Source organism: Aythya marila (genome assembly GCF_965140915.1).
Source record: "Aythya marila genome assembly, chromosome: 2".
NCBI lineage: Eukaryota > Metazoa > Chordata > Aves > Anseriformes > Anatidae > Aythya > Aythya marila.
The window spans coordinates 92,380,088-92,397,053 of record NC_139043.1 but is presented as its reverse complement, the minus strand read 5'-3'; the positions used below and the strand labels follow the sequence as shown (position 1 = coordinate 92,397,053).

The following is a 16,966-nucleotide window of genomic DNA, read 5'->3' as shown; positions in this document are numbered from 1 at the left end:
ACGGGGTCCATCCATCCATCCCCCAGGAGCAAACTGCTCCAGCACGGGTCCCCCACGGCTGGGCGGCAGCTCCCCCCAGACCCCCTGCTCCTGCGGGAGCTCCTCTCCACGGGCTGCAGCCTCCTCCAGGCCACATCCACCTCCTCAGCAGGGCTCCTCCTCCTCCTCCCTCCTGACGCCCGTCCGGGGCGGTTCTCTCCCCACCCACCGCCCCCCGCCCCCAGCCGGCAGGATGCAGCGCTCCCTGCACGCCGCCCGCCTCCTGGGCGCCTCAGCCGCGCTCCGCGCCCCGCCGCCGCCCCCCTTTCCGCCCGCCTCTGCCGCCGCCTCCCGCTGGGGGCCGCCGCCGCGGGCCGCCATGGTGAGCACCGGGCGGGGACGGGGGGGGGGGGGAGCGCGGTGACCTCCAGCAGCCGCCGCCGGCCGCCCGCAGCATGGCCCCGCCCCGCGCCGCCCCCCCGCCTCAGGCGGGCACGGCCGCGGCCTTGAGCGAAAGGGGGGGGGTTCGCCCCAAAAAGGGGTTAAGGGGGGGTTCGTCAGAGCCCCTGCGGCTTCCGCGGATGAAAAATTAGAATAAAAATTCGTGTGGTTTCAAAGGGCTCTGTGGAAATAAAAATAAATTCGGGTGCTTTCTGAGAATTCTTAAGATATGAGCAGGAAGAAGACGTGTTTTTGCAAAAACGGGAGAAATCTGGGTTGCCCAGGGAGGTGGTGGAGTCAGCGTCCCTGGGGGTGTGCAAGGAGAGGCTGGACGTGGTGCTTGGGGACATGGGTTTAGTGGGTGACATTGGTGGGAGGGGGGTGGTTGGACCAGGTGGTCTCAGAGGTCTCTTCCAACCTTAATATTTCGGTGATTCTGTGATCTGTGACCTCCAAAATGCACCCTACATCATTAAGCACAATCAGTTGACCGTGGGGCTGAAACACTGGGGGGACGTGCTTATGGCATGCTGCTCAGTATAAAACCCAGATACTCAAAAGCAACCTTGGGTCTCACTATTAACAGCTAGGATACTGCATGAAGCCTCAGTCTCGGGTGCACCCCTGTGGTTTTGCCCCAAAAAATGAGGTAACTAAGGGCTGCCGGGTGAATTCCAGCAGAAAGTGGGGTGTTCGGGATTTGATGCTCGTAGTAAAATTTACTACAATGCTAGTTCCCGCTGTGTCATGCCGGTTGTGGGACAGAAAATAGAATAAAAAAAAAAAAAAAAAAGGAAGTCCCAAAACAAGCTGCATGCTGAGTGAAACATGCCTTTATAGGAACCCTGGCTTCAAAGCAGGTTGTGTAATTCACACGCCGTTGGCCTGTTGGATGTTTGCCTTTTTTAATCTTTCTGTTGTGACATCCTCTAAGAAGGAACTAGAGATCGTGGCCTTCGTTTGCTTGCTGAAGACCCCAAATTGTTGAAAGGCTGCAGGCTCACAGTCAGTGCAGGTGTTTTGATCTTTGCCGGGCAGAAGTGCGACCTGTCTGTGCTTAGGCATCGTTAGTTTTTTTGGGTTTAAATAACAGCAGATGTTACAGCAAAATGTCCCTCCATGAATCGGGAACTCCAACAGACCTTGAATTCTTACAGGAAAGCTGTGTCTTTTTATTTCCAAAAATTAAAATGCTGTCCATGTGCCAAAGGAGAGTTACGGAGCGCAAATTCCATTTTCTGCTGCTTCTTCAAGATCCCTTTTGGCATGCTAAAAATTATTTGAACCAAAATACTTACATCCAGAAGTCGCCACATCCTTAAATCAGAACATAACTTTCCGCAGGAAGGATTATTGCAGCAAATGTTCTTTTACTTGAGTTTCTCCGGCCCGTTACGGAGCAGTCGGTTCCAGCTGATGAGCTCCCTGCAGCAAGGCTTGTGTTTGCCTGGCTGTGTGAGCTTTGGACTGTGGGCTCTCGGGATTTGGGGGTGGGGTGGGGGGCAGAGCACTCCCTGGGCCTGTTAAAAACGAAAAGATTTGTTTATAAGGGATGGTCATTCTGCGCTGAGGGGGTGTAGCCTGAGCAAGCACCTGTGGCTGCCTTTGCTTGTGGCAGAGACAGGGGAGGCTTGGCAGGGCCCTGCTGCTGTCCCACTGCTGTGCCCCGCGCTCCTCGCTACGGGAATGGCTGCAGGAACAGCTCCACGACAGCTCCTAGAGCCACTCAAGAGGGTGAATATGAGGGTGTTTCTTTACTGGGAGGGTGACAGAGCACTGGGACAGGCTGCACAGACAGGTTGTGGGGTCTCCTTCTCTGGAGATAGTCAAAACCCGCCTGGATGCCATCCCGCACAATGTGCTCTAGGTGATTGTGGTGGTTTTTCACTTAAAAATGCAGACAGCAAATTCTGCAAGCTGTTATGTTTGTCAGCCAGGCTGAAATCTGTAAGACACTTGTGCTGATTTCTGTGATACCCCGTGTACTTGCACAGATAGGGGCTTAACCCTGAGTAATGCCTGGGTGAATATCAGACGATGGTGGCCCTTGCCTGCCGGAGTTCAAGAAGTGTTTGGACTATGTCCTCAGTCACACGGTCTGAATTTTGAGTAAACCTGTGAGGAGCCAGGAGTTGGACTCAGTGATCCTTGTGGGTCCCTTCCAACTCGGGATATTCTGTGATGATATTCTCTGTACAGTTTTGTTTGGTCTTGTGTCGTTTTTGCCTTCATTTAAGACATCTGAGGCTAATTATTGTTCGTTTTTGAGTACTCAATATAGTTAAGTAATAGAATTTAGTTCAGTTACTTTAATACGGATGAAAAATATTACTTTTTTTTTTCTTAGCGTTTCTTGTCCCTCTTAATCAGCAAATCACATTCAGCTTCTAGCAGCTTACCCCGTTAACTTCATGAGAGTCTGTAAATGTGTGTAATGAGGGATTGGGTAGGGAAATATATATATATATATATTTAATAACAGGATTTCATTGTTAAAAGGTTGTTGAACTAGAAGGTACTGATATCTCCTGGCTCCTGTTTATCTCTGTTTCTCCATTGTTGACTCTGGAATTACGCACGAGGGATCACTTGTGCAACTGCTAGCACTTTTTGTCTGGAAGGCGTATTGCTCCGTGCTAAGTTCAGTGTGCCTGTGGGGTCAGTGTCTGTGGGAGAGTGAAAAGCGAGGTGAGGGGAGCAGGACAGCAATGCAAGAGATAGCCCAGCTACCTTTGGGCTGGGCTGCAGTTTCTTTTGGGTCACACACACACCTGCTCTGCAGGAGAACCTCTTAAGGCAGGGATGATGTCTGGTACGTGTTTGCTGATGTACCTAACAGCAGGGCCTCTCTGGGTACACTGCTTAGGGCAGCGAAAAGACCCACCTGCCTCTGGCCATCCGCAGGGATGTGGAGCTGGGCAGGCTGCTGGACAGCCTCTGCTGCTGCACACGCACACAGAGACCCACAAATCAAGGAGCAAGTAAAACTGGCCAAGAAACGTGAGGAACAGTACGGTGTTGTGGTGTTCCTCTCGTTTCCAGGCCAGTTTTTCCTTCAGCATCCCCAGCATCACTTGGCAAGTGTGGTGGTCTGCTCCTTGTGAGAAGAGACGCTTCCTTTCACTTGGCCTGAGCGTGGCTCCTGCTCTCCTAGCTGTGTGGCGTCTGCTTCTTGGACTGGAAGAGGCAGGCAGAGAGCAGCTAATACCTCTTGCCATTCTACCCATGCTTTTATTGACCCCGATTTTCCTTCAGTCCCCAAGTTGTCTCTCTTTTGAACTGCAGAGTTACTCTTCTTAAGAAGGCTGTTCCCCACCTTTGATCAGTCTCACTGCCTTTTCCTCAAGCAGTTTCCAGTAACACGCTTTTTGAGATGAAAGTCATCAAAGCTGCACAAAATTTTCAGAATATAAATAAACTTCGATAGCACGGAGATGTTTCTTCCTCTATCCTCTGCTTGTCTTCCTAGCTCCTAACATTTGATTCTCTTCCTTCACCACATTGCATCACTGACTCGGTGCTTGATGTTGTCCCAAGGACTCACACCTGAGGGTCATTGTCAGGCCAGAGCTCACCACTGTACACGTATACATCCTACCTATGAAGCTGGGATCTATGGTTAAGAATTCAGAAAGGCTTCTTCCCCTTCCTGAAGACTGTGCAAGAAGGGAACCCCCTGTTGTGGGGAATAGTGAACATCTTTCTCACAGCAAACTGGGGCTTTGCTGACAGAAATCTGGGGAGAAGAAGAGTAAAGCTGCTCTTAACCTGCTTCATGTCCAGTCCCATACGCTGTGGAGCTGCATTTGAGTGTGACTGCGTTGTCATATATGAATAGGTTGTTTCTCTTCTTTTTAAAGAAAAAAAAAAGTAAAAATTTGCTCTTCAGGTGATGTACCTCAACTTAATTTACTTCTGGCTGTGTTAGCTGATAATGCATGCTAGATGTAAGTGTGATACATAAATCTTGCCTTACGTAAGTATTGCACAAAATATACCTTTATGCAGTTTCTTCGTGTTGCTCAGCTACTTTGGTTAGGGAAATTGTCTTCTTGGTCTGTTGGATTTAAGGTGAGAATTACTGTCAGTAACTGGGTACTGGATTAGTTGCTCCCTTCCAGTACCTTCATTCTGTCAGGTGTGCCGTGTGGATTTCAGGTAGGGTTTTGTTACACGCGTGTTGCTGGGTGGATGCCATCTGCATTGCCATGCCCCTTTGTAAGTTTGTACATTCTGTAAATGTAAAATGAGTTGCCAAGGCTTCAGAAGAAATCGAGTCTTTATCAGCATGACTTGTGTCATACAGCGAGCAGCCAAAGTCCTAAGTCTTTCAGTGCTGCCTGTCACCAGCGGGTCTGCTAGGCTACACATTTGTAGTTGTGATTCTTTTAGTGAGACAGGTATTCACACTAGAAAAACATCTAAAATTTGAGAATATAATTAGAAAAATACCTATGACCAGCTGTGTGTCTTTGTTGTCTTTTTTCTCCTTATTGTGCATTTTTTCTTAACCATGTCTCCTTTCAAAACGGAGATGCTGTTTATTGGTGTTTTAAATATACATATTTTTTTTTTCTTTTTCACAGTCCACTCAAGAGTCTTTTAGGATAGAATATGATACTTTTGGTGAACTGAAGGTCCCAAGTGACAAATACTATGGTGCCCAGACTGTAAGATCTACGATGAATTTTAAGATTGGAGGCGTTTCAGAAAGGATGCCAGTAAGTAATTCAAGTCTATGCTCATTTATTCTCTTCCAGTATAATTCGTATGTGAGTGAATACATTTTCTTAGTCTTTTGCTGGGAAAATGGGCAATTAAAGATATTAATTTCATTGTAAGTTACTGTTCTGTGGTAGTGTTTTTTTAAATTTACATAAATTGGATATAGCTTTAGAATAATTAATTAATTTATTTTTTTTTTTAATGAGGTGAATAGAAGTCTTTCAATTTCCTGAAGACCAAAGGCTATGAATAGAGTAGTTCCCTATATAATTACGTATAATTATGTTCACTCTAGTGTTATGTAGTTGGTTACTGAAGATGTTTGGTGTAGCATGGGCTAATGTGAAGTCACTTTTTCACTCGTGGCTGGGCCACAACGTTTGCACACGTTGTCAGGCAAACTTTGTCATGCACTGTTTTTGCCTGTACTGAAACAAGCCAGTTTGCCTTCAAAAATTATATTTTAGAAACAGATCTAGTTCTTCTTTTCTGTAAATGTTAATGCCTGTAGTCTGTCTTGATACATGTAGCATAACTGGACTTGGAAGGAAAAGGTGAGCGATGTACAGCTTTCTGCACTACTTGGGTGAATGTTACTTACAATGGGAGCACAGGTCCTGACCTAGATGGCTCCTTGGTTGCTTGATGGACTATTGCTGTATTTAAAGTCAGGAGTTTGATTTAAAACTAGATCTGTAGTATGGGTTCCTAAATGTCCTTTGTTGGAGAAAAAAAAACCAAACAAACTCATTCCTGTGTCTCAGGTTCAAGTTATAAGGGCTTTTGGCATCTTAAAGAGAGCAGCAGCTGAAGTAAATCAAGATTATGGTCTTGACCCAAAGATTGCTAATGCTATTGTAAAGGCAGCAGACGAGGTAAGAATGAACTGTTGAAAATACTAGAACTGACATTGTATTTTTGGTTAGCTTTTCGTGGGAATATTGTTTGAAGGCTGGGGGAAGACCTGTTGGGTTTCTCAAATAGTTCAAACAAAGCATTTATAATTAAACTCTGTTTTTCAGGCTCAGAAATCTTCTACTTAATGTTTTACTATTCTATGCTTTTAGACATTATAGAATACAACGTTCCAATGCATTTTGGTGTTTAAGTTATTTAAAAAAAATGTAATTTTTCCTCACTGTTAGGTCTGCTTATTTGCTTAGGGTCTTTGGGATGACTCTTACCAGATAAACAGTATCAAATTGTCTAGGAAGGGAATGGAATTTTGGTTCATTCAGCTAATGCAAAATCTGATGTGCAAGCAAAGCTTTTCCTCTGTGGAAGTCTCCAATCTGTTAATCCATCGCATCTCTGTAGCATGAAGACCATCTGCAGTCTGAGCAGTTTCTCTGTTGCTGGTCTGTTTCCTCTTCAGACTTAAGGTTACTAGTAAATCTGTGCTTTTGGAAGTATCACTTTTGTAGCTAAAGAGGACATGATGTGAGGCATCTCCTATTTCTCGGGATAAATGCCTCCCAAATGCACAGAGTTATTAATGAACATAAACTGAGGTATGGTAATACCGTGTGTGCCGCTTTGCATAAATCAACAGATATGTTTAGCGAGAAGCATTGTGGCACAGAGCTTTGTTCTTCTTCAAAAGCTTTTGAGTATTTCAGTATTTGCAGAAGCCACGTCCTCTCTCTGCCATCTGTAGCACCATGAATCCCAAGCACCGGTAGCTCTGGAGAACTCCAGAATATGATTTCAGGAGGACTGTGATGTAACCTGAAAATCTGGAGGTTGTTATCCACCTCAGAGTTGTGACAACTGATCTCCTGGTTTGCATTCTGAGCTTTTCTCAGGTCGATATCCATGGGGGTGATACTTAAGAGCACAGATTTTGATTCAGTCGTAAACATACTTAGAAAAAAATCTCCAAACACATGTAAGGTTCAACAGGGATCAAACAGGACAATATTCCTACCTGTTACTCTGTCTTGATCTAAGACAGCAGTTGTCACAGCTTACCTACAGAAGATGTAAGGTGATGTAGGCATTAGTAGTTGGTAAGGACCTTGTTCCCATGGGTAATCTGCAAGTCAATACATATGAATCTTTTTAGGCCTGTGTGATTTTCTTTCCTGTTTATACGCTCCATTTGTCTGTAACAAGTTCAGGTATGGTTTAGGTACAGTAAAGACAGTCATGACTTCTTTTTAGGAACCTCAATTTAAAGCCATGTAGGCCCAGGGAAAACATGCCTTCCAGAAGGAAGATATTTAATTGCAGCAGCTCTTTTTGTTGATGCAGAATATGATGTCTGTAACATGTCTGGACCTCCCATATGTGTTGTTCATTTCTGGAGAAATGTCAGTGTTAATTATACAAATACCATGTGCTGCACGGGCATGCCCACTGACCTTTGACAAAGATACCTCTTCTGGGACACCATTTCCCATAGGGAAAGACTTTCTGAATGCCTCAAATTCAAATTGTTGTGTAGTTGTTACCTGTTCGTGATGAAACTGTGCAGCTGTTGAACTTGATTTCCAAGGAGAAAGCAGGGCACCCATGCTGATGAGAAGTTTGTAACCAGATAAGGAGACAGAAAATGGATGTTTCTGATACCCAAAGGATGCTCATGATTCAAGGAGACACAACACTGAATCAGTACCCTGAAACACCTTAAGTGCTGATTTAGAAACTACTTAATAACATCTCCCAGGGAAGGAAAATGTCTTAACCTGAACAAATAACTGTGGAAGGGAGAACCAGCAGTTGCTACCTCTGCTCCCACACAGGGAGATTAGAATCTGAATTGCTTTAAAATTTGGGAAGGAGGAGATGTTTTTGGACTTTTAAAATCATCTGCATCTTTTGGGGAGAAAGAATAGATAACCTAAAAGACCGTGTTTTAATCTTTTATTTCTATGACTATAAAAAAAGGAAATTAAATTGTATATTTCTGTGTGTTTCAGAACTTAGTGTCTTCAAAAAGCATAGCAAACATTTTTTTTGCCCTTTAAATATTTAGTATAAACAACACCATCTCTTCTTCATTATTCTAGTGTAATTATACATATAATCATTGTGAATTTATAAATATAATGGAAAACTATTTGAGTTATAACTATAAAATTCTCCATTTATGCTGCATATTATTTTTTCCCAGTAGAACAGCTATTTTCTCCCATTTTCTGTTATAGGTAGCTCAAGGAAAATTAAATGATCACTTTCCACTGGTGGTGTGGCAGACTGGGTCTGGAACTCAAACCAACATGAATGTCAATGAAGTCATCAGCAACAGAGCCATTGAGATAATGGGAGGCAAGCTGGGGAGCAAAATCCCAGTACATCCAAACGATCATGTTAACAAAAGTCAGGTCATTATTCTCACATTATACTTCTTTTAATGTCAAAATTATTCTTTTTGAATTGTGAATTTCAAATTCTCCTATAGCCACTGTTTAGATAAATTTTGTATATGTTTAAATACATGTGCAAACATCTGGGAAAATATAAATATATGGAAAAGTGAGTTTTGTTTACAGCCTTGTTGACAACTTTCCGTGTTTCAGGTTTTTCAGATTAAAACAACTTTGAAATGTTGCTCAGTGACAATATGAATTTTTCAGATTATAAACTCTGAACCTTACCTATGACAGATGAATTCATACAGGTTGTAGTGAGCAGAAGTGGCCTGGTGACAACCACTGTTCCTGCAGCCAGTTTTAAAGAAGCTAAATATAGATCCAGTTACTAGACACTGAATACATGTAGCTGCTATCTCCCTACTACATTACATAAAGCACGTAGAAAAAACAATAAATTGGCTAAATGTCCTGTAATTGGCAATATTTTTTCCCCAGGCATCTTAGTACATGTTTATTATACTTCACTCTTAATGTTTTCTTCAGATTAGTTGAAGTTTGAGCCAGTAAGTTGCTTGCATCCCTTCCTGATCTTTTGTGCTTGGGAACAATGGAATTACCACTACCTAATCAGTATGTTGAAGTTTTAAAGTCACCTACAGTTTCTTTAAAATCTTCCATCCACTGTAGCAATTTATTTTTTTTTTGTCCCAGTTGTGTTATGAACAATCTATTTATGAGGGTATAGTTACTTTCTGTGGGTATAGTTATAACAATTTGATTTTATTAGAGAGATGTTAGGCCGGAGTTCAGAATTATTGATTCTGAATCATAATTTGATTATTTCTTCTGAGTGACTTGTGGAACACCACTAAGTTGCTTACTCTGTGGTTAATTTCTTCTACTTTATAAAATAAAGAGAATAGAGCTGTACATGTAAATCTTACAGGTACTATGGTTAGAAAAGTCTGTAAACAAATTTCTTGATATTCCTTCACAGAGTTCCAATGACACTTTCCCAACAGCAATGCATATTGCTGCTGCCCAGGAGGTTAACGAGGTGTTGTTACCCGGATTAAAGAAGCTTCAGAATGCACTTGAAGCGAAATCCAAAGAGTTTTCCCAAATCATAAAAATAGGGCGCACTCACACACAAGATGCTGTTCCACTTACGCTTGGACAGGTAAAAAATAAATAAATAAAACATTTGCTTGGGGGTGAAAAAAAGTATTTTTGGGGAAACAGGCAAATTTGAGGAGACCTGAATTAGTTGATAGTTTAAGATAAATTAAGTAGCTTGCTGAATCTCAGTCACAGTATTTTTATCTTTTTTTGGAGTTTTCTGAATGCTGTACTCCGAGTAACTGCATTGCAAATTTTCTTAAAATTTTCCATGCATGTTTTATGTCTAATGGTAGCAAGATATAAATGATTTCAAAATGATGTGTGATTACCAAGTAATGAAACACATTTCTTTTATACTGGCATCAGAAGACACAAGGTAGATTTAGTCTGTAATCTGTAATCTTATATAAATGAGGTTTTGACAACATACAGAACTACTGAGTATTTAGAACAAAAATCTTTTATCATATATGATCAATACATGATCATATATATATGACAAATCTTTGTTATTATATTGTCAAGAATGGCTTATATTACGTTACTTGGTAAGATATTAATTTAAACGGAACTGATAGAAATCCATAGAAGATTTGTGGGTGTTTATTTTAGTTAGTAAGAAGCCTACCTGTGCATTCCTTGGGGGACTGAGAGTGAACAAAGCCCAGGAGCCACTTGCTAATTGCAACTAGAGACTTTGTTCATTTAATTTGAGATCTGATTTACCTTGGATTCAGATTCTACTAAGTATGTTACTGAGGTTTAAGGCAAGAGAAAGATGCATTGGATATAGATTTTTATGTACATAGGTTGCTTTTATGTGTAATTGCTCCTGCTGTGTGAGCAGGCTTATAATAGATGTAAATTTTCCTTCTTAATGAGAATATCTTTTAGCATCTGGGTAAATTTCAGTTTCTTCTGGTTTTCAAGTAAATGAGTAGTGTTGTTAAAAATCTAAATAATTCTATTTGCTTATTCCTGTTTGTCTTCTTTGTGTTTTATTTTTTTTATGCTCCATTCTTCCAAAGGAATTTAGTGGCTACGTGCAACAAATTAAGTATGGTGTGGCTAGGATTGAGTCAACCATGCCAAGGGTCTATCAGCTGGCAGCTGGAGGGACTGCAGTTGGTACTGGATTAAACACAAGAATTGGCTTTGCTGAGAAAGTTGCTGCTAAAGTGGCTGAACTGACGGGTGAGGAATGACATTTCAGAGTTACCAGTAAAGCAGTATGTAGAAAACAGTCAAATTCACACTAAAACTTTCAGTTTCCATGCTTCTCCAAGTCTCAATTTGTTTTTGTATTTTAGTAAGAAGCTTTCTGTTAATGTTGTATGTTGTAAGCCTTGTACTGAGGATTTTGCATGCAATGTATTTTCCTAATGGTGCTCAGTGCAGTGAGAGTGACTGCCACCAGTAAGGTTTATTGGAGATGGGTTCTGTTTCAGACTTCTATTATTAGCCCAGCCATAATATGCCTGTCTTGATCTCTGCTTCTTTGACTCTCTTAATCTACAGTGACTTGCTGCAAAAGAGGGGGGGAACAAACAAACAAAACCCTTCCAAAAAACACTAGTTTATTCAAGTGAAAGAGTAAAAGTTAGCTGTCTGATTTCTGATGCTGGCTTTCAAGATCTTTGTAGATCTTGAAACTTAATTTACAGAGCTGCTGAGTGTTTTGATTGTAAACTTCTAAGTCACCGTATCTGTCTTAAAAATGCCACCAAAATGAATGCATACATCTTCCATGTAAATTTAACATCTAAACATCTAAAACTGCTTATCAGCAGTTTTTTATGTTAATGGGCCTGTTCTTCACAATTTATTAGAGGACCGAGATTTTCTTGTACCCTGATGGGGAAGAAGTAATGTAATGAGCAGCAGCTGCTGAGAAAGGCTTGTTTTGGTGCTTGTACAAGCCATGAATGCTTTAGGAAGCTGTCCCATCTCACCCTTGTCAGGCGTACCATACGTGTGGCTTGTACAAGTTCAAAAGAAGAAGAGCAGACTGTGTAAGTTCCTCGTGTTCTTACATAGGAAGCAAAGGCAAAATGCAAAGTTTGGAATGATTCTGGCAACTGTGAGATGCAGAAGTCATGCAAATGGAGCAGGAGCCAGTGTTTGTCAGGAGCTGCAAAACACGGCAGAAATTCTGCTGCTCCTATAGCAAATGGGGTTATACTACTCTTGTTTGAACTGGTAAAGTAAGCTCAGTCCAGTAATTTTGTGGCACAAGTCCAGCCCACAGTCAGTGTTCCTGCACACATCTTTACTGATGCCCATTACCGCTAATAAAATTCTGCTGAGAATTTTCTTCCAGGGGAAGATCCTGAAGAAATTTTTTTGGTTGTGGAACTTAGCTGCAAATTGCAGACTTAATTAACGTAAACAGAGCTGTTGACTGTAGTTTCAGGCATCTGAAGTCTTCGTTTTCCCATGTTCCATCTGGTTTGTTGTTCCTTTTCAGTGCTGATGCTTGGATGCATCTTTTTTTTATCTTTCAGTAGCTAATTCTGTCGCAATTAGTTTTTATTTGTCCTAATGTCTGCACTGTGCTGCAAAAACCTCTATTTTCATAGCTGGGAGAAAACATCCTTAAAATTGATGATTTTAAAAAACTACCTTGATTTAAGAGAATAAATGCACATGTTTGGGCTAACCTGCAAGAGATTATTGACATTTGTATTGTGGTGAAAAGCAAACTGCTGTTTTGCTTTGTGTGCAACACAGTATGGAAGTTTGAAATTCATAATTTTGCTGCAGGTTGATGCTCAAATGTCATGCTTTTCTGTATTTTAGTGCCTTTTGTTATGCCTTTTGTATTGAATTGTGTCAGTTTTCAAAATATGTTTTTGAGGAAATGTCTAGAGAAGAGAAAAAGTAGCTTACAATATTGTTAATATAATTTTATGTTAAGCTAATTAAGTGCTAGATCATCTGCTTTATGTCTGCATGGAAGTGTCTCACCGGTTTCATATTTCCCACCCTCTCTGTAGGTTTGCCTTTTGTCACTGCTCCAAATAAATTTGAAGCCCTCGCAGCTCACGATGCTCTAGTTGAACTCAGCGGAGCTATGAACACAGTGGCGTGCAGTCTGATGAAAATTGCTAACGATATTCGTTTCCTGGGTTCCGGACCACGCTCTGGTCTAGGAGAACTCATCCTGCCTGAAAATGAACCAGGAAGCAGTATCATGCCAGGTACAGAGGAAACACACAGAGAAAAATCAGAGAAAAATTGTCTTTTGTTGTTGTTGTTGTTGTCGTTCTGGAGCTTACCAAAGGTCCAGAAAGATACTTACCAAAAGATACTTAACCAAACACAAATGTTAGTAAGTCCACCATTCAACACTTCTGTCAGTTTTTCTTCTCCTTTATTTCACCAGAACTGTGCTCATAAAAATGCTTGCATAGCTGTGTGTTGGCAAGTATATGAAAGTGAGTAATATCTGTAAACATGTACTATATTAAAACAAACATACTTCTCAAAACCTTCTTTTAGAATTGCAAGATCACTACTGTTTTTATGTAAAGACTTTATGAAACAAGCTTTACATGGTCTAACCTAATAATTTTAGCATCTACTAGTTGAGGATGGATTGTATTAGCAATACCATGATGTAAATTGTCTTTACTTCCTAACTATTAATTATGCACTCACATTTTCCTTTGCTGCAATGATCCCATTCTATGGGAGGATAAGAAAGTATAATATAATATTCTCTCTCTTAAAAAGTTTGTACATATGGCTATTGTACATCTAAAACTGTTCTAAGCATGTTCTTGTATGATAAATTATGAAAGAAACAAGTTGTGGGTATGTCTTGCTTTAAAGAAGCAGATAATGAATGCTCTTATTAGGATTAATTCCAGAAACGAAATGAACTGTAAAACTTTCTTGTCACGGATACTTGAATTTTTTTTGTTGTTTTGTTTTCCTGACAAAGTAAACATGGTGTAATAGTTTTGTTACAAAATACTTTTAACAAACTAGTTAAGTGTCAAGTGAAACTTTTTAAAGTTGACTCAGATTTGGTACTGATTTACCAGAAACATCTACTGATTCAAATAAAGACAGATAATAATCTCATAACTATTAAGAGCTGTGGTAAGTGACAGCTGCTTAGTTCATGCACATTTAATCCAGTTCTCAAGGCTTGGTCAATTGTTAAAGTAGCCGCTGGTGTTGGAGGTGGCCTTTTGTAAAACTATATTCCACAAATCTTTCTTCCCTTTCAAAACAAGAGAACATGACTGAAGGTTTTCTATGTTTCAGAGAATGGGAAATTAAGACCAGCAAGCTTTGTTTGAAGTTTATAAGGCATAAGAAATCCTAGCAGGATTACTGCAACAGTACAGTGAATTTAACATCCTTTATGGATTTTCTGAGGTGAACATAGGAGTAAGACGTTACCTCCTACAAAATACCTTCTGTTCAATGTAATTTGGTAAATGAGGGAACAAATGATTTATTTATTTATTTATTGTCTTATTTTTTGGTAACCTTCTTCTCTCCCAAACAGGAAAAGTGAATCCTACCCAGTGTGAAGCAGTAACCATGGTGGCAGCCCAAGTTATGGGAAATCATGTTGCTGTTACTGTAGGAGGTAGTAATGGACATTTCGAACTGAATGTTTTTAAGCCCATGATGGTAAGTTCAAAAAGTTGTAAAATGTCTAGGACTCCTGAAGTCATCATTTATTCAGTCAGTTAACTAGGGAAAACGCTTAGTGAATTTTTGGTCAATACAAGTACTGGAGAATCTGATAAAAAATGAGCATAAATTTTATTCTTTTGTATGGCAATTACTGTTATTTTGACAGGGGACTGACAGTCTTTTTATATGGACTTATGTTATGCTGATAAGCATTTATCTTAAAAAGTATGTTCATTGGTCAAAGGAAGCAGGGAGAGAGGACCACAATCTGAGACAAACTTTTTTTCAAAGCCAGACAGAATTTATTACTTTAGCTAAAGATTAGGACTTTCTTGTTTTATACACATAAACTATCTGTTACTAGTATCTGTTACATGCTGTTACCAAAGCATTATATGCTTTTGGCAAGTGTTAGGTAAAATTGTAAATGATTAGTCTTAGATGTCACTTCTACAAATGCCGCTTCTACCAGGATACACCAGCTGTTTCTCTATTCTTAACTTTAAAAAGTCAAGATAATGAAGTGTTACAAATCACCTGGTACTGGAATGTTTTCAGATCAAGTCATAATACTTTTCTACTTTGGGTTATCTACTTTTTTTCTTAAAACTAAGAATGAAAAACAGGAGAAATTGAGGAAAAGAATATAACAGTAGGATCAAATCAGAAGATTGTGGAGAGCTGTGTGTAAGATGATGAAGGAATACTGTAGATTAGGTTAGGGTAGGATGATACTTTAAAGATAATGAAGGTGGATTGTGGAAAAGATCCTAATATTATATATATCAAAATCAAAAATTTTGATTTTCCTGTCTTTTTGTTAGAGATTGGAGTCATGAGGGAAGCGGTATGCCTTGTGTTATTTTTTACACTACCTGTACTGTCTGGTAATACTTTTTTTTTTTTTAAGTACGTTAGAAATTATTGAAAGAAAATTTAAATTTTATAATCAGCATTTTTTTTCTTCCTAATTATTTGTTTAGGGTACTGTTCCCTCTCCCCTTGCCATTTGAACAAAGTCTTAAGCATATAGCACCTAGTTTCCTGGTTTTGACAGCCCCATACCCTGACCCACACCCCCAAAAAATGATATCAGAACATAAGTTCTGATAGAAACGGACAACCCTCAACAAGAGGAAAAAAAAAAAAAAAAGCTGGTATGTTATGTATTGTCAAAGCAGACAGCTAATGCCAGACATTATTGTACGCTTTATTTTAAAATGTCTTCTTTTGATTGGTACTGGGGGGTGGGAGAGAAAATGACCTTGAATTAAATTCCTTTACGTATTTTTTTAGTTGGCATTTGTGAACTGTTGTAACAAAACGTCTGTACATACTGTGGTCTTGTTTGGGCAAGAGTTCTTCATCTCTTATATGATTTTCACAAAATTCCTTTAAATGGGAGCGGCTGAACTTAGCCTGCAGAGGGAAGAGGGTGTGTTATTTTATGTACTACTTCTCTGCAAATTAGAAGCAAGTTTTGGGGGAAAGAGAAGCATTGGTTATGAGCAAATGTGCCTGACTGTCCAACTATTAATTTATGAATTTAATAATTGGTACTTTTTTTTTCTTTTGCGTTAGATTAAAAATGTTTTAAACTCTGCAAGACTTCTTGGAGATGTTTGTGTGTCTTTCACTGACAACTGTGTAGTGGGAATCCAAGCCAATACTGACAGGATCAACAAACTAATGAATGAATCTCTGATGTTGGTAACAGCACTTAACCCACATATAGGTAGGTTTAAAGCTTGGAAACTTCCCCCCAAAATATTTTGAAATATTTCACAGTAACGTTATTTTGCATGCATTATTTGTATCACCACAGTGTTTAGGAACCAAGTTCTGGGCCAGGCCAAGAGTTAATTTACTTGAATGTCACAAGTTACTATTAGTGGCGAAAAGATATGTCCTGCTTGAATAGCAGTGCATTAAAGAAATGATTCTGAACAGAAACCAAGGAAAGGAGATTGAGAGAATTTGTATACCTGTTGTCCCAATTTGACCTCTAATAATAATGAAAAGTGAAAGATTGCAGTCTGAGATTTTATTTTAAAGAAGAAAGTCACATAAAATGTTTATGTAAATGCAGCGAGGCCTGTTTAAGATACCTACAGTAGGAGATTGACTTTAAGACCTACACGAAGACCAATTTAATTAAGGAGTACAATACATCTAGTGGATGTATTTCTGCAAATCGAGATGTTTAGTAATAGCAATACTTAGCACATGTATTTTTTAAGATGAAGCGTTCTACTTTTTCCTCATGACTAAAGGAAATGTTGTGAAACTGCGAGTGGCTGAACTGCTCGTGTGGGTTTGTTGCAGGCTACGACAAAGCAGCCAAGATTGCCAAGACGGCGCACAAGGAGGGGACGACACTGAAAGAAGCCGCCGTAAAGCTGGGCTTCCTCACGTCCGAGCAGTTCGACCAGTGGGTCAAGCCCAAGGACATGCTGGGACCCCAGTGACCGCCTGAAAATCGACGTGTTCTTAACTTAAATGCGAATAAAACAAAATGAATGTGATTTGATTAGTTTGGGCTTTTGTGTTTTTGTGGTGTTTATTGCTTTGGACACATCTGGGCGCGCGGTGAGGGCACAACCCCAAGGGATTGGTGATGGGGGCACCCCCTGACGGGAGTTAGCTGCCCAATCTTTGCGGGGCACTGCCCCTTTAAGGCCGCTGCGGGCAGCGCCTCCCGCCCTCCGCGCGGCCAATCGCAGCTC

At 40.3% G+C, this 16,966-nt stretch overlaps 1 protein-coding gene across 2 annotated transcripts; it reads left to right on the top strand.

The window, feature by feature from the left end:
- Nucleotides 1–203: 203 nt before the first annotated feature.
- FH (fumarate hydratase) lies at nt 204–16,765 on the top strand. Of its 2 annotated transcripts, none has more exons than XM_082753590.1 (10): nt 204–361; nt 5,007–5,141; nt 5,910–6,020; nt 8,295–8,471; nt 9,460–9,642; nt 10,613–10,778; nt 12,581–12,784; nt 14,107–14,234; nt 15,822–15,975; nt 16,566–16,765. In XM_082753590.1, the coding sequence occupies exons 1-10, from the start codon at nt 233–235 to the stop codon at nt 16,706–16,708; spliced, it is 1,530 nt and encodes a 509-aa protein (XP_082609716.1). In that variant the 5' UTR covers nt 204–232; the 3' UTR covers nt 16,709–16,765. The 2 variants fall into 2 exon arrangements, with proteins under 2 accessions (XP_082609716.1, XP_082609717.1); XM_082753591.1 differs by lacking the exon at nt 204–361 and adding an exon at nt 2,012–2,154.
- The last annotated feature ends 201 nt before the right edge of the window (nt 16,766–16,966 follow it).

What these genes read in the sequence shown, in the direction of transcription:
- FH (XM_082753590.1), top strand. Translation starts at nt 233, where the DNA reads ATGCAGCGCTCCCTGCACGCCGCCCGCCTCCTGGGCGCCTCAGCCGCG. An exon ending in TAAAGTGGCTGAACTGACGG is followed by an intron (nt 10,779 to 12,580) that starts GTGAGGAATGAC and finishes CCCTCTCTGTAG; the next exon opens with GTTTGCCTTTTGTCACTGCT. An exon ending in AGGAAGCAGTATCATGCCAG is followed by an intron (nt 12,785 to 14,106) that starts GTACAGAGGAAA and finishes TCTCCCAAACAG; the next exon opens with GAAAAGTGAATCCTACCCAG.